Source organism: Coregonus lavaretus (genome assembly GCF_964263955.1).
Source record: "Coregonus lavaretus genome assembly, contig: HAP1_SCAFFOLD_607, whole genome shotgun sequence".
NCBI lineage: Eukaryota > Metazoa > Chordata > Actinopteri > Salmoniformes > Salmonidae > Coregonus > Coregonus lavaretus.
The window spans coordinates 36,019-60,008 of record NW_028157821.1 but is presented as its reverse complement, the minus strand read 5'-3'; the positions used below and the strand labels follow the sequence as shown (position 1 = coordinate 60,008).

Here is a 23,990-nt window from a genome sequence, read left to right as displayed (position 1 = left end):
TCAGTGTTTGCAAACACTGATTATTTGGATAACACAGACATCTCACACGCAAGGGCACCAAAAGAGCTAGAAAACACAAATCAGATTTTACAAATCAAGATTTCTTTCAGGTTTTTAACAATTGAAAAAATTGATTGTACACAAATATTGCATCACAAAACTAGTACTTACATTATCTTTCTAAACACCTTTAAACATCACACAATCTATGTTGATTCACCATATAGCATTTTATGACACCAAACCTCTTGTCTTATTTAAACGTAAACATTGTAGTGCTTGACAGAACCAGAGAATACAATAAGTAATTTAGCTGAAAACACACATTTAGAACAGGGCTGTATTCATAAAATGTCCCAGACTAGGAGTGCTGCAGATCTAGGATCAGGTCCCCCCTGTCCGTATATTGTTATTCATTGCAATCTAAAAGGCTAAACTGATCCTAAATCAGCACTCCTACTCTGATGTGACGTCAGTCCCATAAAGACTAGTCACTGACAAACAGAAATGAAGAGTAAAGGTATCAAGTTTTCTTTCTATGTAAAGGAATGTTGTACCACTGGGCAGGAGATGCTTGGATGCTGTTTTTAAGTCTCATTGCTGTTGTGTTGCGGCCAGTAGAGTACAGCAGTGAGACTACAGTAGAGTACAATAGAGAGTACAGTAGTGAGTATTGAATGGACTACACTTGGAGTTGGCCAGTGCAGAACATGAAACAGTGGCCACCAGGTTATGCTAGGCAGAGAGATACTTTTGGACTGGTTTCTGTGTAGTCAGGGCCTGAGTCCGCCAGCCAGTCAGCCAGTCAGCCAGTCAGCCAGCCAGTCAGCCAGTCAGCCAGCCAGCCAGTCAGCCAGCCAGACAGACAGACAGCCAGTCAGCCAGTCAGCCAGCCAGCCAGTCAGCCAGCCAGCCAGACAGACAGCCAGTCAGCCAGTTCCTTCAGTCAGTCTTCTTGTCATTGGGTTGGTCTCTGAGGAAGAAGGCAGGGCTGGTGACACAGCGGTAGCAGAGGGCTTGAGGTACGATGGCATACAGGGCGTTGACTAATAGGAAGACAATCTGGCTGTCAGCTGGTACTCTGTAGGAGAACGGCGTCCGCGTGTGGAAAGATGCACCGATGTGGGAGAACTGGGCCTGAGGAGGAGGAGAGAAGACAGAGAGAGTATAAGAACAATAAGTGGAGGAGAAAGAATGGGGGAGATAAGGGGAGAAGAAAGAGGGAGAAGATGAGGAGGAGAAAGAATGGGGGAGATAAGGGGAGAAGATGAGGAGGAGAAAGAATGAAAAAAAATGAAGGATGTGTTTTGACAATCTCAACATGACAGATGGACGATACACTAGAATAGCTGTATTTCTTGGTACGCATCTTCTATATACTGTACAAGCATACCATACATCTGCTATGAACCCTGTACCATAGCATAGACCTACACTCTCCTGAGCTGTTTACTATCAGATTCTGTCACCATCATGAGTGGAATATCTCTCCACTATCAATCTCTGTACCGGGCCTATTTCCCTGTAGCCTACTCCTGTCATTCCTAGCATGGAGTGGCATTGAAACGAGACGTATGAGTCTGTCTGTCTGTCTGCTTGTCTGTGTCTGTCTGCCTGCCTGTTTGCCTGTCAGCCTGCTTGTCTGTCTGTCTGCCTGTCTGTACACTCTCTACCTCTATATTTAGCCTGGCTAGGCAGCTGGCTTGTATACAATACCAATGTGCCTGCTGTGTCTAAAGATGGCCCCGGCTTTTGTCTCTCTTGGGACTGACAACACAGGGCAGCCTACTGGCTTCACAACAAAGCAATGGCAGCCGCTCACTGTTTTGTTTGCTTCTTCCAACCACACACGTGATCTGTAAATAAGCTTTTAGTGGTACACATACATACATTTTGACCGATCAATCAACCAAAATGTATTGTACCCAAAGGGAAATAGGTCTGCAAGCAAGGTAAACCCACCTGAAAAAGAACGTGTCAGTCCAACGTCTATCTGTATGTCACTAAAAACTGATTCAACTCATCAAGACCTGGTGTGATGATTTGTTGATCAGTTGAATCAGGTGTGTTGTTTAGGACAAGGCTGGAACAAAAGCCTGCATACTGTGGGTCAGTTGCTTTAGCAAATATCACCGGTCCTTAAAGATGCATCAAAATACTGGCCATATACAGAGCGCTCCCTGAGCCCTTGTTAGAGAGAGTACCTTAGAAACCCAGGTATATATAGCACTAATCAGACTGTGTGTGAGTGTGTGTGTGTGTGTGTGTGTGTGTGTGTGTGTGTGTGTGTGTGTGTGTGTGTGTGTGTGTGTGTGTCTGTGTGTGTGTGTCTGTGTGTGTCTGTGTGTGTCTGTGCGTGTGTGCGCACACTGGCCTTTGCAGTACTACAGCTTGTCCACAGGAATTCAGATGACTTAACCATGTGCAGAGCCACAGTCATTCACAGGCTTTATCTAGGACCACACTGGTATTTGTATAGGTGAAGTTTCCCCTAGGTATAGATCTAGGATCCGCTCCCCCAACCCTAACCTTGACCTATAGTGGGGAAAATGCACAACTGACCCAAGATCAGCATGTAGGATGGGACATTTCACCCTACTTATTTTTATTGCACACTGCTTTCTGTGCCAGAGAGAGAGAAACACTCATGCTCTGGCTATTGGCTAATATTCAATAGCTGCAATAGTTACCATAGGACATGGGTTCAAATAGTATTTGTATCACCTGTAAAACTTAAACTGAGCTTCATTGAGCTTCCCTGACAATGAAACCAATGCCATAGTCCCAAAAGTGCAAATTCCACCCATCTAGCACTCCAAGCAGGCTCAATCAAACTCTGAAAGCAATTTTAAAATAAAACAAATACTGTTTTAACCCAGGTCTACTTCCCCACCATAGAACTAGAATAAAAATAGTAATTTAATTCCAGTTATATTTCTATGCTCCCCACTCACCTGTGCTATTGCCCCAGAGTGGACCAGAGTGAGGTCAGGCATCCACTCACACCCAGGCACGAGCAGCCCGTAGAGAGCGATGATGTAGTACGGACCGGAGTAAAGCATGTTCACTATCATCTAGGACACAGCAGAGACATAGTAGGTTGCTTTTACACATGCAGCACAATTCTGATCTGTTTTCCACTAATTGGTCTTTTTTTCTCCCCAATTTCGTGGTATCCAATTGGTAGTTACAGTCTTGTCCCATCGCTGCAACTCCCGTACGGACACGGGAGAGGTGAAGGTCGAGAGTCGTGCGTCCTCCGAAACACAACCCAACCGAGCCGCACTGCTTCTTGACACAGTGCCTGCTTAACCCGGAAGCCAGCCGCACCAATGTGTCGGACGAAACACTGTACACCTGGCGACCGAGTCAGCGTGCACTGCGCTCGGCCCGCCACAGGAGTCGCTAGTGCGCGATGGGACAAGAACATCCCTGCCGGCCAAACCCTCACTTACCCTGGATGACGCTGTTGATCCACCCACTGATGTTACACCCATTGCTATTGATCCACCCACTAACATTACACCCATCGCTGTTGATCCACCCACTTATTTTGCAACGCCCACTTTCAGACACACACATATTTAGTTACCCATACTTGTAATTAGTTGGACACTCTTAAAGGGATGGTTCATCCCTAAACCCTCAAACCTGTTGAGACATTTCCATTCCCTATTACTAAGTGATCTAAAGTCAAGCTGTCTATATTCTATGTGCTAGTCTATCTGCTGTTTAGAGAAATCAGCAGGCCTCGATCCCATATGAATGTAAAGGTTGGCACCGTCTCATCAGATCTAACGATAAGACGGTGCCACTCTTTTCCATTCATTTAGGATTAAGACCTAGGGTGACATTTTCCTCTTGCTAAGACACCTGTGCTGTGAGCTAACGCACCATAAGTGAAATTAAATTGTAACTTTTCTTTAACAATTTCCGTGAGGAAGAACTTAAGTTTAACAAGACATTTAGTATTAAACAGCGGGCCACACGCACCACACACAATGCAATCTTACCTGTATTTTAGGATAAGATGAGGGGTCCTTTAGGTAAGGCTCATATTGCTGGGTGTACTCCTGACACCACTCTGTCGGGCAGTCCAGGGCCACCTAGGACACACTGTTCAATGAGTTTTACATCAGGCCCAGTTATAAACAGCTAAATGGGCCTCACACCTTTCTTCAGCAATGAGTATAACTATAATGATGAGGTCCTTTTGTAACAGAAGCTTTTATTCAGCTCAGAGTGACATATTCAGTATTAGGTGGCCCTGGTGTGTTGACATTGGTGTTGCCAGCACCATGCTCTAACATTTCTTCTCAGATTCTTTTTACCTTTATTTAACCAGGGAAAGACCCTTGAGGTTGGAAACTTCTATTGCGAGGGGGACCTGGCAGTCGCCACTGTAACCCATAGATCCATTAGAAGTACAACTGGCTGGTATCTGTAGTTTGGCAACGGTTCTTACCAGGCCTCTGAAGACACAGAAAAATGTAGCGGGGACAAGGTAGATGACAAACAGAAAGTCTAGGGGCCTCTCTACCAGCGTAGTCCTCTGGGCCTCATGGATACTCTGATAGACAAAAAACAAACAAAACAACACTAACAACATCAGCGATGTCTCTCTGTTTTAATGGATAGTGATATTGCTCAAATCAAGATTTGTCGCTCGATGTATGCACACCAAAAAAGCTTTGCAGGATTGAGTGAACAAAATAAAATAAAAAATTGCTTCAGATTGAAATGCTTCAGATTGACATGAAAACATTTTGTCAAAAAATGCTTGGCCTCTGCAAGAGGAGCCAATTCCCATTGAATTGTCTAATAATATCTGGGAACATCTATTTTTACTGTGGCATCTTTAACCAAAATCCCCAGTGGTCAATCATGGTGGATGTATCATTGCTCAAACAAGTAGGCCTTTTACTGATAAATGGAGAGTGACTATGTAACACATGTTGCTCTGGGTTATGGCATGTTGACCCTTGACCCCTGACCCCTGAGTAAATTGGCCTTTCACCATTGGCGGAGCCTGACAATAACTATGTCACTTGCTGCATTGCATTACAGCATCCGGTTACAATGCAATACAGTTGCCTTGGGTTAGGCTACTGTATGACCTTTGACCCTGAAGGATTGGGCTCTTACCATTGGCCGAGCCTGTCTGGTGGAGGACTGGCTGAAGATGCGGAAGCAGGCCCACACCGACACCACGACGTAGAGCATGTGGACCAGGAACAGGGGGCTCAGCTGGGTACCATACTTCCCTGGTGGAGAGAGATCAAAAAGTATGTGTGAAAATGTAATGTTCCTCTCTGAGGACAGACAATACATGTTCTGTCTGTCTTTCTGTCCGTCTGTCCAGCCGAAATCTCACTAGATCCGTGCTGAGACTGATTTGTATTGTGTTCAGGGATAGAGCATACAGTGAGGGAAAAAAGTATTTGATCCCCTGCTGATTTTGTACTTTTGCCCACTGACAAAGAAATGATCAGTCTATAATTTTAATGGTAGGTTTATTTGAACAGTGAGAGACAGAATAACAACAACAAAATCCAGAAAAACGCATGTCAAAAATGTTATAAATTGATTTTGCATTTTAATGAGGGAAATAAGTATTTGACCCCCTCTCAATCAGAAAGATTTCTGGCTCCCAGTTGTCTTTTATACAGGTAACGAGCTGAGATTAGGAACACACTCTTAAAGGGAGTGCTTCTAATCTCAGTTTGTTACCTGTATAAAAGACACCTGTCCACAGAAGCAATCAATCAATCAGATTCCAAACTCTCCACCATGGCCAAGACCAAAGAGCTCTCCAAGGATGTCAGGGACAAGATTGTAGACCTACACAAGGCTGGAATGGGCTACAAGACCATTGCCAAGCAGCTTGGTGAGAAGGTGACAACAGTTGGTGTGATTATTCGCAATATGGAAGAAACACAAAAGAACTGTCAATCTCCCTTGGCCTGGGGCTCCATGCAAGATCTCACCTCGTTGAGTTGCAATGATCATGAGAACGGTGAGGAATCAGCCCAGAACTACACGGGAGGATCTTGTCAATGATCTCAAGGCAGCTGGGACCATAGTGACCACGAAAACAATTGCTAACACACTACGCCATCAAGGACTGAAATCCTGCAGCACCCGCAAGGTCCCCCTGCTCAAGAAAGCACATATACAGGGCCGTCTGAAGTTTGCCAATGAACATCTGAATGATTCAGAGGAGAACTGGGTGAAAGTGTTGTGGTCAGATGAGACCAAAATGGAGCTCTTTCGCATCAACTCAACTCGCCGTGTTTGGAGGAGGAGGAATGCTGCCTATGACCCCAAGAACACCATCCCCACCGTCAAACATGGAGGTGGAAACATTATGCTTTGGGGGTGTTTTTCTGCTAAGGGGACAGGACAACTTCACCGCATCAAAGGGACGATGGACGGGGCCATGTACCGTCAAATCTTGGGTGAGAACCTCCTTCCCTCAGCCAGGGCATTGAAAATGGGTCGTGGATGGGTATTCCAGCATGATAATGACCCAAAACACACGGCCAAGGCAACAAAGGAGTGGCTCAAGAAGAAGCACATTAAGGTCCTGGAGTGGCCTAGCCAATCTCCAGACCTTAATCCCATAGAAAATCTGTGGAGGGAGCTGAAGGTTCGAGTTGCCAAACGTCAGGCTCGAAACCTTAATGACTTGGAGAAGATCTGCAAAGAGGAGTGGGACAAAATCCCTCCTGAGATGTGTGCAAACCTGGTAGCCAACTACAAGAAACGTCTGACCTCTGTGATTGCCAAAAAGGGTTTTGCCACCAAGTACTAAGTAATGTTTTCCAGAGGGGTCAAATACGTATTTCCCTCATTAAAATGCAAATCAATTTATAACATTTTTGACATGCGTTTTTCTGGATTTTCTTGTTGTTATTCTGTCTCTCACTGTTCAAATCAACCTACCATTAAAATTATAGACTGATCATGTCTTTGTCAGTGGGCAAACGTACAAAATCAGCAGGGGATCAAATACTTTTTTCCCTCACTGTATCAGCCATGCATGTTCAATAAAGTAATGGTCTAATTTTATCCATTAGTTTGAGTGTACCCACCCACAACATTCCCAGGAATGTAGACAATGATGCGCATGAGAATGGACCCCACCCAGTACAGGCCGATGGCTCTGTAGCTCGCCCTGCAAAGACAGGCAACACACACATCACAACACACACAACACGCACATCACACAACACACACATCACACAACACACAACACATACATCACACATCGTAACTGTGGCTCCTTGTTGTAGCCCATAACTAAGACCTCTATGGGCTCTGGTCAAAATTAGTGCACTACAGTATATAACTTTCTCACTCATCATTATTCACCATTCACTCAGGATGATCCATAATCAGGGTAGCATCCACATTAATGTAGAAACATATTATATTCTTATTTACAATAAAAGTGACTCCAAAATGACACAATACATTATTTACCATTAATTTCTATTGGGCACAAAATAATCTGAAACACAACCAAAACAAACAGCAAATGCATCCAACAAATTTGTAAAGTCACAAGCTTGATGTAATCATTGCATGCTATGAATATAATAATAATAATAATAATAATATGCCATTTAGCAGACGCTTTTATCCAAAGCGACTTACAGTCATGCGTGCATACATTTTTGTGTATGGGTGGTCCCGGGGATCGAACCCACTACCTTGGCGTTACAAGCGCAATATGGGACCAAATAAGTGAATTTGTCCCAATACTTTTGGTCCCCTAAAATCGGTGGACTATGTACAAAAGGTACTGTAATTTCTAAACAGTTCACCCGATATGGATGAAAATACCCTCAAATTAAAGCTGGCAGTCTGCACTTTAACCTCATAGTCTTGTATCATTTCAAATCCAAATTGCTGGAGTACAGAGCCAAAACAACAACAAATGAGTCACTGTTCCAATACTTTTGGAGCTCACTGTATATAAATAATACGGCACCCCAAGTCATCATGTCTGATACTGACAGGAGTCATGTCTGTTAATGTGTGAGCATGAGCTAAAGGCTGAGACACCCTCATAATAAGGAGTTATTAAGGAGCTATTACCCCCAGTTCAGTACAGTTGAGTGGTATTTGCTATCAATGTAAATGTATGATTGTTTCAGCTTCCTTACCTTTAAAGTTTTTTTATAAACTGGGTGGTTCGAGCCTTGAATGCTGATTGGCTAACAGCTGTGGTATATCAGACTGTATACCACGGGTATGACACACATTTATTTTTACTGCTCTAATTACGTTGAAAACCAGTTTATAGTAGCAATAAGGCACCTCGGGGGTTTGTGGTATATGGCCAATATACCACGGCTAAGGGCTGTAACCAGGTACTCCGCGTTGCATCGTCCCTAAGAACAGCTGTTAGCCGTGGTATATTGGCCATATACCACACACCCTCAGGCTTAAATAGACTCCATTAAACTTACTTATATAGTCTTAACAGATTCCACTGAACTTACTTATACGGTCTTAACAGACTCACTTAAATGTTATTTTTCTAAACCTCTTTGGATGTGTCTCCTAAAACGGCTATAAAGTCAATGTAAAGCACATACCCCCAGGTTATAGCTGCAACCATGAGCAGGTACATGAGATAGTGGACACATCCATCCCAATAGGAGATCATGTGTCCATGGGCCGTGTTAATGTAGGGGTCTGCCTGTAATGAACATTATAAAGATATATTATTACAACACTGTTAAAGTCCGTTTTCATTGGGTTCTTCATTGCATGGGTCAGTTTTCAGTTTTCAGTTTTCAATTTGTATTCAATGGCACGGACTGTAGGCAGTGTGTGTGTGTGTGCATGCTTCCGTGTGTGTGTCCATCCGTGTGTGTGTGTCCATGCGTGCGTCCGTTCGTCCATGTGGGTCCTTCCGTCGGTCCGTGTGTGTGCCGTAGGGATGTTTACTTGCATTTTTTAGATAGAAGGTGATGAAACCATCGATGATACTGTCCTGCTCCAGACCAATGATCAGGTTTACCACACTCAGGAACGCATACACTGCAAACACTGGCAGAACAAGAGAACACTGAATAATACATTTCCATTTTACTTTTACTTATTTTAGTTATTCTAGTCATTTTGCAGACACTCTTACAATCAGTTCCTTCAATTAACAACCACATAACGAAATCATAGCAAGTAAAACCAAATAGAAAAGACAAGTCCAATGGCGAAGGTAGAGCCCAGTGTGGCTCAGTTGGTAGAGCATAGCGCTTGCAACGCCAGGTCCAGGATCCTGGGGGTTTTCGATGCCGGCTGGGGTCACACATATGAAAATGTATGCACACACTACTGTAAGTCGCTTTGGATATATATGGATAAATATAGTTCTGTATATATACACTACCGTTCAAAAGTTTGGGGTCACTTAGAAATGTCCTTGTTTTCTAAATAAAAGCAACTTTTTTGTCCATTACAATAACATCAAATTGATCAGAAATACAGTGTAGACATTGTTAATGTTGTAAATGGCTATTGTAGCTGGAAACAGTTGATTTTTTATGGAATATCTACATAGGCGTACAGAGGCCCATTATCAGCAACCATCAGTCCTGGGTTCCAATGGCACGTTGTGTTTGCTAATCCAAGTTTATCATTTTAAAAGGCTTATCGATCATTAGAAAACCCTTTTGCAATTATGTTAGCACAGTTCAAAACTGTTGTGCTGATTAAAGAAGCAATAAAACTGGCCTTCTTGAGACTAGTTGAGTATCTGGAGCATCAGCAATTGTGGGTTCGATTACATGCTCAAAATTGCCAGAAACAAATTACTTTCTTCTGAAACTCATCAGTCTATTCTTGTTCTGAGAAATGAAGGCTATTCCATGCGAGAAATTGCCAAGAAACTGAAGATCTCGTACAACGCTGTGTACTACTCCCTTCACAGAACAGCGCAAACTGGCTCTAACCAGAATAGAAAGAGGTGTGGGAGGCCGCAGTGCACAACTGAGCAAGAGGACAAATACATTAGAGTGTCTAGTTTGAGAAACGGATGCCTCACAGGTCCTCAACTGCCAGCTTCATTAAATAGTACCCGCAAAACACCAGTCTCAACGTCAACAGTGAAGAGGCGACTCCGGGATGCTGACCTTCTAGGCAGAGTTGCAAAGAAAAAGCCATATCTCAGACTGCCCATCTTCATCTTTTCTTTTTATTGGCCAGTCTGAGATATGGATTTTTCTTTGCAACTCTGCCTAGAAGGTCAGCATCCCGGAGTCGCCTCTTCACTGTTGAAGTTGAGACTGGTGTTTTGCGGGTACTAGGAAAACAGTGTAAACTCTTACCATAGAATAGAGGGTCTTTGGGTGCCCCCTTCTTGAATAAAAATAGTGCAGATATAGCCAAGATAAGAACAGTTGTAGATCCAGCGAAAAAGATTGTCTCAATGCTAGAAATAAAAAATCCTCAATTAATTAGGCCTAAACAGAAATAACCTACGCAGAATACAATCAACTAGGATACATATGACTAATGCCTTTAAACTAGATTGCATTCAATACTGCATACAAAACTACTAGGCTATAGCATCATCCACTATCAAGCATTATAAGGTTTATTAACGGCTACAATCAAACACAAAACACATGAAAACAATATTATCTACAATATCCATACTCACCAGTTAGTGTAGATCAGAGAGTTGAAGAAAATTGAAATGGGTATTGATGTCAAGGACAAGATAAAAACTCCTGTCCCAGCAGACGCGTTCATTGCTCTATTTACACTGTCGACGCGCATAAATCATTCATAGTTTCTGAAAATAAAACACAACATTATATCTGTTAAAAATATTCGAACATGTTGCTCCACTCAGACCGTGTGATATAGTAAAATGTTCAGAGAACTAAGAAAACAAGGTGAAGTCTTCGCGTTCAGACACGCGCATGCTGCATGCAGTGCACTACTTTTCTGCCAGCATTCTGGGCACATCTCAATCGTCTTCCTCCTCGCCATCCCCTGTATTTGAACTGATCTGTAAAGGCAGGATAGGTGAAATTGACAATGCAGAAGTCGGGTAACCTAGGCTTAGGCTATCTGCTTTTACCTGTCCAAGTGTCACAGGTCAGTGTGGATGAAGGGAAGGAAGCAACGAGAGGAAGCGACTCTACAGCATTGAGATATATCCTTTCCTATGGCGCTAAGGTTATGTCTGTCTGTTCTGACTGATGTCGTCGACGCGTGGTACCACAAGTGGAGTTCACATCCCTGAACATGACACGCGATTAAACGGGGTTTTAAACATGATCGAGGTCCTTGCTATTAACATCATAGCACAAAAATAGGAAAGACAATACTTGGCGTATTTAATCACCCTATTAATATGTAGGCCCCTTTTTTAAGCACTGTGAATTAACTAAGTAGTAGACTATAGCCTATGACTGATTGGAACATCTGCAAAGATCAGTGGTTCCCAACAAGGGGTACTAGGACCCCTAGGGGGTACTTAGTCTATCCACAGGGTGTACATGAGAATACTCATGGACCATAGATCTACTGCTAAAATGCACATGAGGGGGTACTTCAGGGGTACTCCTGGCAGAGCAACATTTTGTTGGTGGTACAGTAACCGAAAAAGATTGGGAACCACTGAGCAAAGTGATGATGAAGGATATGACCATCTTGAATTTAGGCTATTTAAATGTCATAGGCCTACTCTATGTAGTACAATATACATCCACCAGACAACATATTAGTAGTCTGCGCTCCAGCAGGTATATCTCACTGGTCATCCCCAAAGCCAACACCTCCTTTGGCCGCCATTCCTTCCAGTTCTCTGCTGCCAATGACTGGAACGAACTGCAAAAATCTCTGAAGCTGGAGAATCTTATGTCCCTCACTAACTTTAAGCATCAGTTGTCAGAGCACCTTACTGATCACTGCACCTGTACACAGCCCATCTGAAATTAGCCCACCCAACTACCTCATCCCCATATTGTTATTTATTTTGCTCATTTGCACCCCAGTATCTCTATTTGCACATCATCTCTTGCACATCTATCATTCCAGTGTTAATACTAATTATAACTATTTTGCACTATGGCCTATTTATTGCCTTACCTCCATAACTTGCTACATTTGCACACACTGTATATATATTTTCTGTTGTATTTTTGACTTTATGTTTTGTTTTACCCCATATATAACTCTGTGTTGTTGTTTTTATCGCACTGCTTTGCTTTATCTTGGCCATGTCGCAGTTGTAAATGAGAATTTGTTCTCAACTGGCTTACCTGGTTAAATAAAGGTTAAATAAAAATAAATAAATACATATTTCCATGGCCTACAATTATTAATTTTTTCAAAGACAAGCGGGACCTCAAGAGTTAACCAACTCTGCAAACGGGTTTGGTATCTCATATATTTATATTTCAACAGGGAAGTAAGGTATGTTGGAAGCTTGTGGAGCAGAGCTTTGTAAACAAGAAGGGAGTAATGAAGTGATCTACGGGATTTTAGTGAGGTCCAGCCAACCTTCTGATAAAGGATGGAGTGTTGAGTATTAAAACTGTAATAAAGCGAAGGGCGCTATGGTAAACAGCATCCAAAGGTTTAAGATTAAGAGCAGTGGCTGCAATCTGGTAAATGGTGTCACCATAGTCAAGAACTGGCAGGAAAGTTGACTGTACAATCTGCTTCCTGCTGTTCATGGAGAGGCAAAATCTATTTTATTTAAAAAGAGCCCTACTTTAAATCTTAGCTTTTTAACTAGCTCATCAGTATGTTTTTAAACGTTAGATCTTTATCAAGCCAAAGCCCAGATATTAATAGACAGGAAAGGAACCTGCTCGAAAAGAGAGCCATCCAATGAGTGAATATGTAGCACATCTGAGACATTTTTCAGTGAATTAGAGAACAACGTATATTTCATTTTGCCTGCATTAAGTACAAGTTTTGAATCAACAAGGGCTTTCTGTAATGCAACTAAATCAGATTGCAGCTCTAACATAGCTTGGTCAACAGTCGGTGGAATGGCATACATAACCATATCGTCTGCATACAGATTGATATTACAGGATTTAATACATATACCAATATTATTTATATAAACAGTCAAAAGAACAGGTCCCAATACTGACCCCTGCTGTTGAAGAAACTAGACTTGACACCATCACAAAGCACACATTGTGTCCTGTCTGTCAGATCACTCTTAAACCATTTGAAAGATTTATTGTCCAGGCTATCTCAGACCGTTTTTGAATGAGTAGGGAATTCTAATAATTCTAAAAAATTAATAACGGAAAAGTGGTGCGTGCATATGTATTCACCCCCTTTGCTATGAAGCCCCTAAATAAGATCTGGTGCAACCAATTACCTTCAGATGTCACATAATTAGTTAAATAAAGTCCACCTGTGTGCAATCTAAGTGTCACATGATCTCAGTATATATACACCTGTTCTGAAAGGCCCCAGAGTCTGCAACACCACTAAGCAAGGGGCACCACCAAGCAAGCGGCACGATGAAGACCAAGGAGCTCTCCAAACAGGTCAGGGACAAAGTTGTGGAGAAGTACCGATCAAGGCAAGGAGGGCATTAGTCAGAGAGGCAACAAAGAGACCAAAGACAACCCTGAAGGAGCTGCAAAGCTCCACAGCGGAGATTGGAGTATCTGTCCATCGGACCACTTTAAGCCATACACTCCCAGAGCTGGGCTTTACGGAAGAGTGGCCAGAAAAAAAGCCATTGCTTAAAGAAAAAAATAAGCAAACATGTTTGGTATTTGCCAAAAGGCATGTGGGAGACTCCCCAAACATTTGGAAGAAGGTACTCTGGTCAGATGAGACTAAAATTGAGCTTTTTGGTCATCAAGGAAAATGTCTGGCGCAAACCCAACACCTTTCATAATCCCAAGAACACCATCCCCACAGTGAAGCATGGCGGTGGCAGCATCATGCTGTGGGGATGTTTTTCATCGGCAGGGACTGGGAAACTGGTCAGAATTGAAGGAATGATGGATGGCGCTAAATACAGGGAAATTCTTGAGGGAAACCTGTTTCAGTCTTCCAGAGATTTGAGACTGGGACGGAGGTTCACCTTCCAGCAGGACAATGACCCTAAGCATACCGCTAAAGCAACACTTGAGTGGTTTAAGGGTGTTACGAGAATTTCTATCCCAATGTTTCAAAAATGAACTTATTACTCAGTCTGTATCCCAGAGGTTGTAATCTCTAATAATCAGACCAAGCAGCCCAGCATACAATCATCAGGCTTTATTCATAAGAACGTTCTGAAACAAAATAGTCATACAATATTTTTATATGCACACGTCAGAGGAAAAATCCCACCCCGCCTTAGGCAGCCTGTAGTTTTCCACTAGAAAACTTATCTCCTGACCATCAGGTCACACACACACACACACACACATATACATGTTCTTATCATAGGCTGCATTCCTTAGTTATCGCCTGCTCACAATATCCTGCAAGCCTTTCACTCCCCTTTCCCTGTGTGTTTTGGGAACCAGTCTATACTCTTGCTGGGATATAAACACATTTGATTAATTCTCTAAACTCTAGTCTATTAATTAGTCATACATTATTAGTTTAGATGAGGGTGTGACATTTTAGTCATATCTCACTCACACATTTCTTTATCAAAGGGGAAACATTTAAATGTCTTGGAATGGCCTAGTCAAAGCCCAGACCTCAATCCAATTGAGAATCTGTGGTATGACTTAAAGATTGCTGTACACCAGCAGAACCCATCCAACTTGAAGGAGCTGGAGCAGTTTTGCCTTGAAGAATGGGCAAAAATCCCAGTGGCTAGATGTGCCAAGCTTATAGAGACATACCCCAAGAGACTTGCAGCTGTAATTGCTACAAAAGGTGGCTCTACAAAGTATTGACTTTGGGTGGGTGGGTGGGGGGGGGGGGGGGGGGGGGGGGGGTTATGCACGCTCAAGTTTTCTGTTTTATTCTGTTTTTATTAGTCTTATTTCTTGTTTGTTTCACACAACAAAATATTTTGCATCTTGAAAGTGGTAGGCATGTTGTGTAAATCAAATGATACAAACCCCCCAAAAATACATTTTAATTCCAGGTTGTAAGGCAACAAAATAGGAAAAATGCCAAGGGGGGTGAATACTTACTTGCAAGCCACTCCCTATTGTTATTTTATTTTACTTTAATTATGTGCTATTTTTTATTTTGTACTTATCTATTTTTTACTTAACACTTTGTTTTTTTCTTTCTTAAAAACTGCATTGTTGGTTAAGGGCTTGTAAGTAAGCATTTCACTGTAAGGTCTACACCTGTTGTATTCGGCGCATGTGGCAAATACATTTTGATTTGATTTGATTTGAAACAGCGCTATCTCCAGATCTAAAACCAGACTGGTGCATATTTAGAATAGAGTGAGATGTTAAAAAAGTTTGTAGCTGGGAGTTGGTCAGGGATTCTAGTACCATGGCTAGTCAAGATAACTTGGAGACTGGGCGGTAATTATCTAAGTCAGAAGGATCTGCCTTTATGTAGGGGGAGAACATGTGCCGCTTTCCAAATCTTAGGGATAACACCAGTAGCAATTGTCAAGTTAAAAAAGTTTTTACTGGCACTGCAGAATGCAATATAGGTCTGCTAATACAGGACTATTCAAGGCCCAGTGCACTACTTTTGTGAAAAAGTATTTTTTGTAATATTCATCTATATATATATTTTTTTTAAATTATTATTATTATTATTATTATTATTATTCAGATTTTTCAGGGGAAGCTGCAGCACCCTCAGCACCCCTACCTCCGCGACTATGGACAGAGAGCTGTAATAAGAAGGGGTCAAGTGAATCAGTCCCTGTGGATTTTTTTTTACATCGATCTTTAGCAAGGCACTTAATACATCGTAGACATCAAATAGTTGAAGTAAACAAAAGTATGTGAGTCTGTTAGAGCATTATTCTCTACAATCTGTTGAGGTGACTAAAGGACTCCCTTTTTCAGAGACTATCCTTTCAAGCAGGTGGCCAGCGGAAGCCAAAACGCTTATTAAAGCACTACAATTTTACATTTAGTCTAGTATGGGACCAGAGGCTGTCAAAACCTGCTGGGACAAGGAAGGGGTGGAGCTTTGTTTCACAGATTTGACCATTTTCCAGAAGTTAGCTGGAAAGTATTAACAAAAAAAACGAGTATATAAACGATTCAAGAATGCTTGGCTTGTTGCAAAGCAGCTTTGCTCTGCGCATTCGGATTCTGTGGAAATTATTAACTGTGTGTTGTTGTGTCTAATATGCATGGTCCAGACTGATTTATGGTCCAGACAGATTTATGGTCATTCCCAAATAAAGGTATTCAGCGATGCTGCCTGCTTGACGTGACACCACAAAACAGTGCCGCCTAATGGGTTAAAAGAAAACAACAACAAAGATTCACAGGAAGAGACGTAAACCGCGGAAGTGTGCGTCATTCCTGGAAAGCAGTAACAAACGCTGGCCCATTCGTCTGTGAAAAAATCGCAATAAAACGCAAATATGTGTAATTGATATTTTCCACCATTATCAATCGTAAAAGACGATAAGGACAACGGTACAAATGGCGACTGGGGGTGGTGGCAGCGGCCCACCGTCCAATCTTGAAGGAAGAGCATCCAATTTCGCGCATTCTGGAGCGGGAAGAAATGCTGGAGCGGCCTCGAATATGCCAGTCCCCGTGGTCGCAGCACCAATCTCCCCCCCGTCGGGGGGCCTTCATCGGGAGCCTATGTACAACTGGCAGGCCACAAAGAGCTCGGTAAAAGAGCGCTTCGCGTTTCTCTTCAATAACGAACTGCTCAGCGACGTTAGGTTTATTGTCGGTAAAGGTAGACAGGCGCAGAGGATACCAGCGCATAAATTCGTCCTAGCTGCTGGTAGTGCAGTATTTGACGCAATGTTCAACGGGGGAATGGCCACCACCTCGGCCGAGATAGAGTTACCTGATGTGGAACCTGCAGCCTTCCTAGCCTTGCTAAGGTAACGTCTATTGACCGATCATGCAGTGCACTGCGATATAATATATTTATAGAGAGGTGTTGTTGTTGTTACCTAACTAGCTATATTTGTTGCTCTTATGTTATGAGTTCTGACATTACATTTTCTGTATGTGAGTTGATGAAACTGATATAAACAAGGCTCCTGGCTGAGCTATGGCTACCGCTTCCTCATTCTAAATCTATTGTCCAGATTCCTTAACCATTTTTTACAAAACAGGCTAGTAATAAAAATACTTCACATGATAATTACCAACAGGTAAAAACATTTTTTGCTCTTCTATATGCAATGTCAAGCATTTGTTTTAGAAGACAGACATTTGGTGTTCTGGAAGCCAGTCCCTCCCACCTTCTTTGACCACTTACTTTGTGTGTGTGTGTCCCTGCAGGTTCCTGTACTCTGACGAGGTCCACATAGGACCAGAGACGGTGATGACCACTCTGTATACAGCGAAGAAATATGCCGTCCCTGCTCTGGAGACCCAGTGTGTGGAGTTCCTTACCAAACACCTCAGGGCAGACAACGCGTTCATGCTACTCACTCAGGTATATAAGACTGGTAATATAACTCCTGTTGCATAAACTATTCTACATAATACTACTATTCACTCAGGAAGTATAATGATGGATAATCATAACTAGCCTAGAGGCTATGCTTCTCACTCAAAGAATATAAGATTGATGATGTAGGCTGATATCAAATAACCTAACCTGCCATATGCTTTTCACTCAGCATATAATGTAGGATACACTGGCCAGTGTAAATAAAATCCTCATGTGGTTACTAAATAATATGTGAGCTCTGCTCTAAATAGAATAAACTACTGTAGTTCATCACATAGAAAGAATAGCCAGGATGGTGTCTCTGCCAATTCCTCTTGAGTAACAATTCAGAACAGGGTGTACAAAACCCCCAAAACTAAGCCATGACCGAAGATAATACACTGGCCTAGATGACTTGGGTAGTACTACAGAATAAACCAGCCTAAACACACTTCACTCTGTTCATGTCCACTGTCCTAAGTATTTTCATAGGCCAATGTGCTTCCAAAACATCAAAATAAAATATATATTCAAGAGATCTCGTTTCCTATTTTTGTCCTATTGAGCGAGCAAGTTTGATCCTAGAATGTTGTATATCAAGTTATGCTTTTATCAAATCAATTGGACATTCCCAGGGTGCTACTTGAACAGACAATTTCCCCATGTGTCTCATGCTGATGTGTCATCTTGTACCGTGCTCATTCTTTCTGCAGGCCAGACTATTCGATGAGCCTCAGCTTGCCAGCCTCTGTTTGGAAACGATAGACAAAAGCACCGGTGATGCCATAAACGCAGAAGGATTCACTGACATTGACCTAGGTATACATGAGTATGGGTTATTATTCACACAGGAACAAATCCCAATGATATACAGTGGATGATTTGGGTAAACGGTGGGGGTTAGCCTTCATGCGTGCTTCTGAAGTAGTCAACTGGGTGGGACTTGCTATGAGTTAAGGAAGAAGAACAGAATTCCTTCCAGGTCATCAGGAGGGGTCAGCAAATGAATTAAACTCCTGAGCAAACATTCCATAACTGCAGGTGGTAGTAGCTACATCAACAAGCGTGGCTTTATACCTGTTCAGACCTATACACACTCAGTACAGTAGGTGGTGCTATGCACCTTTTCAGTTAATTTATGAACCGCCAATACACTCATGGTATTTGGTGTTTTATTAGGATCCCATCATAGAGGTAGTAGAAGAAATTGACTACTTGTTTCTGGGTGCATTCTGGAGACAATCAAGTTGAACCTTTGACCCTAACTCCTTCCCTTTTTGTCATACTGTGTAGACTAGGCCTAACGCTGAACCTGTGTTTTTAGATACGCTGTGTGCGGTGCTGGAGAGAGACACCCTGGGGATTCGCGAGAACCGTCTGTTTGGTGCGGTGGTGCGCTGGGCGGACGCCGAGTGTTACAGGCAACAGCTTCCCCTCACCTCTGAGAACAAACAGAAGGTTCTGGGCAAGGCCCTAACCCTCATCCGCTTCCCACTCATGACTGTGGAGGAGTTTGCCGCAGGTGGGCATCTCTCTGTCTGGGACATAAACACAGAGACGGATGCACGTAAACAGAAAGACACAAACACACACACTGTATCTACATTAGTAGTTTAAAATTTGAAATAAGTAAGGACTCTGCTTTGTCAGATTTCACATAGCCTAAATGTTATTACTTTTTAATATGAGTAAGCACTGCTTTTCATCAAGCTCATTCTTGTAGAATGTAAATACTTGAAAATACTTGTAACCTAGAATTCCTATAGAACATAGAACGGTGTATAATCATTTTATAAATGTGTTGTGTGTTTCTGCTGTCCAAAGAATCCAGCCCTAGAAACCAGTTTGATATTCATTCTTGTGCAACAGGGCCTGCCCAGTCTGAAACCAGTTTGATATTCATTCTTGTGCAACAGGGCCTGCCCAGTCTGAAACCAGTTTGATATTCATTCTTGTGCAACAGGGCCTGCCCAGTCTGAAACCAGTTTGATATTCATTCTTGTGCAACAGGGCCTGCCCAGTCTGAAACCAGTTTGATATGTTTTCTTGTGCAACAGGGCCTGCCCAGTCTGAAACCAGTTTGATATTCATTCTTGTGCAACAGGGCCTGCCCAGTCTGAAACCAGTTTGATATTTTTTCTTGTGCAACAGGGCCTGCCCAGTCTGAAACCAGTTTGATATTCATTCTTGTGCAACAGGGCCTGCCCAGTCTGAAACCAGTTTGATATTCATTCTTGTGCAACAGGGCCTGCCCAGTCTGAAACCAGTTTGATATTCATTCTTGTGCAACAGGGCCTGCCCAGTCTGAAACCAGTTTGATATTCATTCTTGTGCAACAGGGCCTGCCCAGTCTGAAACCAGTTTGATATGTTTTCTTGTGCAACAGGGCCTGCCCAGTCTGAAACCAGTTTGATATGTTTTCTTGTGCAACAGGGCCTGCCCAGTCTGGAATATTGTTGGATCGGGAGGTGGTAAATCTGTTTTTACACTTTACAGTAAACCCCAAGCCGCGGGTAGACTACATTGACAGGCCCCGCTGCTGCCTCCGCGGAAAGGAGGGCAGCGTTAGTAGGTTCCAGCAGGTTGAAAGTCGCTGGGGATACAGTGGCACCAGTGACAGGATCAGGTGAGACGGTGTACTTGCTTCTCTAAACTGTGACAATGTCCTACTGGCCCCACAAACTATAGAGACTAAAAGCCCTTGCACAGAAATGTTTTTTATTTTCTCATCTGGAAAAGTTAGCATGCAAAAAACCTGCCTCTTATTTTTTACGTGCAAATTATTCAGATGGAAAAACCGGACTTGGTATGAAAAGATAAACTAATTCTATGCTACAAACCAACACAGATGATGGTGTGTCAAAAGCAGCTGCAGTACAACTCTGGTTTATCATTTAATAACATATAAGCCTTTTTCTACAGACCTCGGTGTAGAGGAACACTTATGAGCGGCAGGTGGCCTAGTGGTTAGTGTTGGGCCAGTAATGGAAAGGTTGCTGGTTCAAAACCCAGAGCCGACAAGGCTCTGTCGATGTGCCCTTGAGGAAAGCACTTAACCTTAATTGCTCCTGTAAGTCGCTCTGTAGAAGAGCGTATGCTAAACGACAATTAATGTAAAAAAAATTATAATAATAAATGAGTTCAACATATTTGAGGAGGGGGTTTGCTTCTGGCAGAGCCATAAAAAAACTGCTGCCTCACTGTTTTACAGTGGTGGAACATTTGAATGCAAATCAACACCCCAAAAAAGTTTTGAGATGGTTGTTATTCTATTGCAAGGTATGCTGTTAAAGGAGTCAACCAATTGAATTTGAGTGATGGTCTTTCTCCAGCCTCATACCTCTTCACCACACCCCCATTGGTGGAGACTCTATTGCATGTGTTTTAATAAAGGCAGTGTTAGTTTGTTTGAGGTTTCTAAAAGTATCTTGTCATTTCCATCTCCTGCAGATTTAATGTAAATAGAAGAATATCAGTAGTGGGGTTTGGACTGTATGGGTCGATCCACGGACCTACGGACTATCAGGTTAATATACAGGTACGCATTTAATCGTTCATTGATTTAATAAGGATGTGGTAATGAATGATGTTATATCTCCTGTGCTATCAGCCTGGTAGCCAGATGAAATGTGTCCTGTTAGTGCTTCAGCCTCACAACAACTTCTCCAATGTTCCTTACTGCGTATGAAGCACTAAGAGATCTGGTTACCAGGGTCGCCTTGAGTAGGGCACATAGTAACAAAATGTTTTGCAATGAAAAACCAAAAACCTGGGTTATTGGACAAGTTCAGGTAGTACCTTTCCGTTTCAAAACGTTTTTTACCCAGTTTGAACACGATCCAGGTCATTATAGTGAATTTGTTCAGAAAAGCTTTAAAAAATAATCGATATATATATATTTTTAAGCTATAGTGCAAACAGTAATTGACTAATTGTTTCTGTCGTTTTCTGCAGATTATTGAGAGTGACAAAAGCCTAACACTAGCAACAAACGACACAGGCTTTAGCTGTGACGGAACAGCCAACACATTCAGAGTCATGTTCAAGGAGCCTGTGGAGATTTTACCCAACGTTAGCTACACCGCTTGTGCAACCTTAAAGGTACGCTCACCCCACAACGACAGAAGCTGTGATACTGAGTACTCAAATGCATGTTTACAAACAAATAGGTTATTGTGTTTTCTTTTTATGAATTTGAACTTTGCCTCTGCTGCTAACAGCAGCATGTTTATTATAGACATTGAATCAAATGTTGTTATTGCAAACTAGTTTTGGTTGGTATTCTACTAGATTATCAACCCTGTGTGACCACAGTTGAGAATTTGTAATGAACATTTAATTGTCATCTCATCTTAAAGGGATTGTTCACACAAAACAAAACTATAAACAAATATTCCACTGTTAATACAATCCCCAAAATCTTTGTCAAGCTTTCAAGGTGTAGCACTTTCAGTACAGAGCAAAAACGGTGAGTTTCTCCATCATAACAATCCACGTGCCTTCTGTAGGGCCCGGACTCTCACTATGGCACTAAAGGGTTCAAGAAAGTGAGCCAGGAGTCCGCCACGGGGACCAAGACCACCTTTTTCTTTTTCAGTTCTCCTGGGAACAACAACGGCACGTCGGTGGAGGACGGACAGATCCCGGAGATCATCTACTACACCTAGACAACGCCTCACCACACCTGGGTCCTGTTCAGTTGGGCCAAAACGTTTAGAAACTGGGGCGGTCCTACCCGGACTCGTTCATTTTGGTTTCCGTTGCAACTCTTTACAAAAAAAATATTTTCGTTGCTTGCACTATTAAACACGACTCCCTAGTAAACACGACTGGGTTGTGTTCAGTAGGCAAACTTGGAACGTTGCAGCTAGAAATGTCACGAATAGAGATGACGTGATGCCTTATTCTCATTGCGGCATGTTTGTTCTAGATGTATTTCTATCTAAACGTTCCACAACGTTGTGCCCTGCTGAACAATGCCCTGGATCAGGTAGACACCATCTACCACACCTAAACCAGGGGGGCCATGTTCAGTAGGCATAGAATGGAGGAAAACGGAGTGTGACAGGGAGGTACTACCTGAGCTTGTCAAATAAGAAGCACTTATTTACATTTTCCGTTGTGAAATGTTTTGCAAGGGTGTGCTCTAATGAGCATGACCTGTGCGGTCGGGTAGGCCTGAGAGTGGAATGGAATGGCAGACTTCAGGAAGGATTGTAGCCTGGTCCCAGATCTTTCTGTGCTCTTGCTGAGTCCATTGCCATTGTTGTCCAAGACGATTCCATAAGGAGTAGGCAAGAGGGCAGAAACAGACCAGCACCCAGGCTAGAGGGATTGTGCCTTCTGCTGTTCAGGAACGGATACAAAGACTTTTTGAAACCAAAAGGAGTGGAGTGTAGGCCTACTCTGCTGGTTTGTGAACTGGGGTGTGCGAGGCCAGTGGAGGCTGGTGGGAGGAGCTATAGGACGGGCTCATTGTAATGGCTGGAATGGAATAAATGGTACGGAGTCATATGTGGTTTCCATATGTTTGATACCTTCATTTATTCCATTCCAGCCATTACAATGAGCCTGTCCTATAGCTCCTCCCACCAGCCTCCATTGTGCGAGACATATTTGACGTAATAGAACTGGAACTCAAAATGGATTGATACTGAGACATGTAGAGATGCATAATAGGACTGTGGACTGGCTGGAATCTGGGTGAAGGTAGACAATGACACATCAGTTGTAAATGTTCTATGTTCTACTTCAGTGGAGGCTGCTGAGGGGAGGACGCCTCATAATAATGGCTGGAACAGAAACCATGTATTTGATACCATTCCACTGATTCCAGTCCAGCCAATACCACGAGCCCATCCTCCCCGATTAAGGTGCCACCAACCTCCTGTGTTCTACTGGCTATCTGTGGTCCGTACCTTCATCAGGGAATCACCGACTACAGTGGTGTCGTCTGGAGTGTATTCAATAGACACCAAACAGAAGAGAACGGACCGAAACGGGAAAGGACTACCTGAACTTGTCCGATAACAAACTAGTTTTCATTGCAAAACGTTTAACTATGGTGTGCACTTATGAATACACCCCATGTAGTGTAAAATCGCAGAGAGTGCCCTTCACTGATCGATCAACGTAATTTCGTAGTTTGAATGCTGGCGTGGTAAAAGTTCCACTGTTATCGTGCACTACCTTTATCATTTTTATTTGCAGGTGGAATTTTTCATGTGCAAATAAAATCTTAACTAGTGACGTCTGAGTATTTGTGCATATGTGAAAGTTTGCCTATGTACGTGACATGCTTTAATTTGTTACCTTGTTTCCTTAGCATGTCATCTAAGAGTAAGACAGGAGAATATAGTGACTGTTATTTGTTGAAACAGCAGAAATGTATATTTTTAGCTTTTGGCAATAAAGTACGTTGACACCAATGA

General features: G+C 42.5%; 2 protein-coding genes across 3 annotated transcripts; one reads left to right on the top strand and one right to left on the bottom strand.

The window, feature by feature from the left end:
* Window positions 1–97: 97 nt before the first annotated feature.
* On the bottom strand, window positions 98–19,071 carry LOC311124867 (transmembrane 6 superfamily member 1-like). Its single transcript, XM_084198965.1, has 11 exons — window positions 18,999–19,071; window positions 10,676–10,810; window positions 10,341–10,444; window positions 8,962–9,063; window positions 8,607–8,706; window positions 7,095–7,177; window positions 5,146–5,264; window positions 4,466–4,570; window positions 4,014–4,106; window positions 2,955–3,074; window positions 98–1,137 (listed from the first exon to the last, which is right to left on the bottom strand). The coding sequence occupies exons 2-11, from the start codon at window positions 10,792–10,794 to the stop codon at window positions 943–945; spliced, it is 1,140 nt and encodes a 379-aa protein (XP_084055091.1). The 5' UTR covers window positions 10,795–10,810; window positions 18,999–19,071; the 3' UTR covers window positions 98–942.
* LOC311124866 (BTB/POZ domain-containing protein 1-like) lies at window positions 15,802–23,987 on the top strand. Of its 2 annotated transcripts, XR_014612816.1 has the most exons (9): window positions 15,802–16,999; window positions 17,406–17,562; window positions 18,273–18,378; window positions 18,884–19,081; window positions 19,993–20,185; window positions 21,010–21,097; window positions 21,514–21,660; window positions 22,068–22,985; window positions 23,142–23,987. XR_014612816.1 is itself a non-coding variant. In XM_084198964.1 (8 exons), the coding sequence occupies exons 1-8, from the start codon at window positions 16,581–16,583 to the stop codon at window positions 22,224–22,226; spliced, it is 1,467 nt and encodes a 488-aa protein (XP_084055090.1). In that variant the 5' UTR covers window positions 15,802–16,580; the 3' UTR covers window positions 22,227–23,987. The 2 variants fall into 2 exon arrangements, 1 of the variants encoding a protein (XP_084055090.1); XM_084198964.1 differs by having other exon boundaries at window positions 22,068–23,987.
* The last annotated feature ends 3 nt before the right edge of the window (window positions 23,988–23,990 follow it).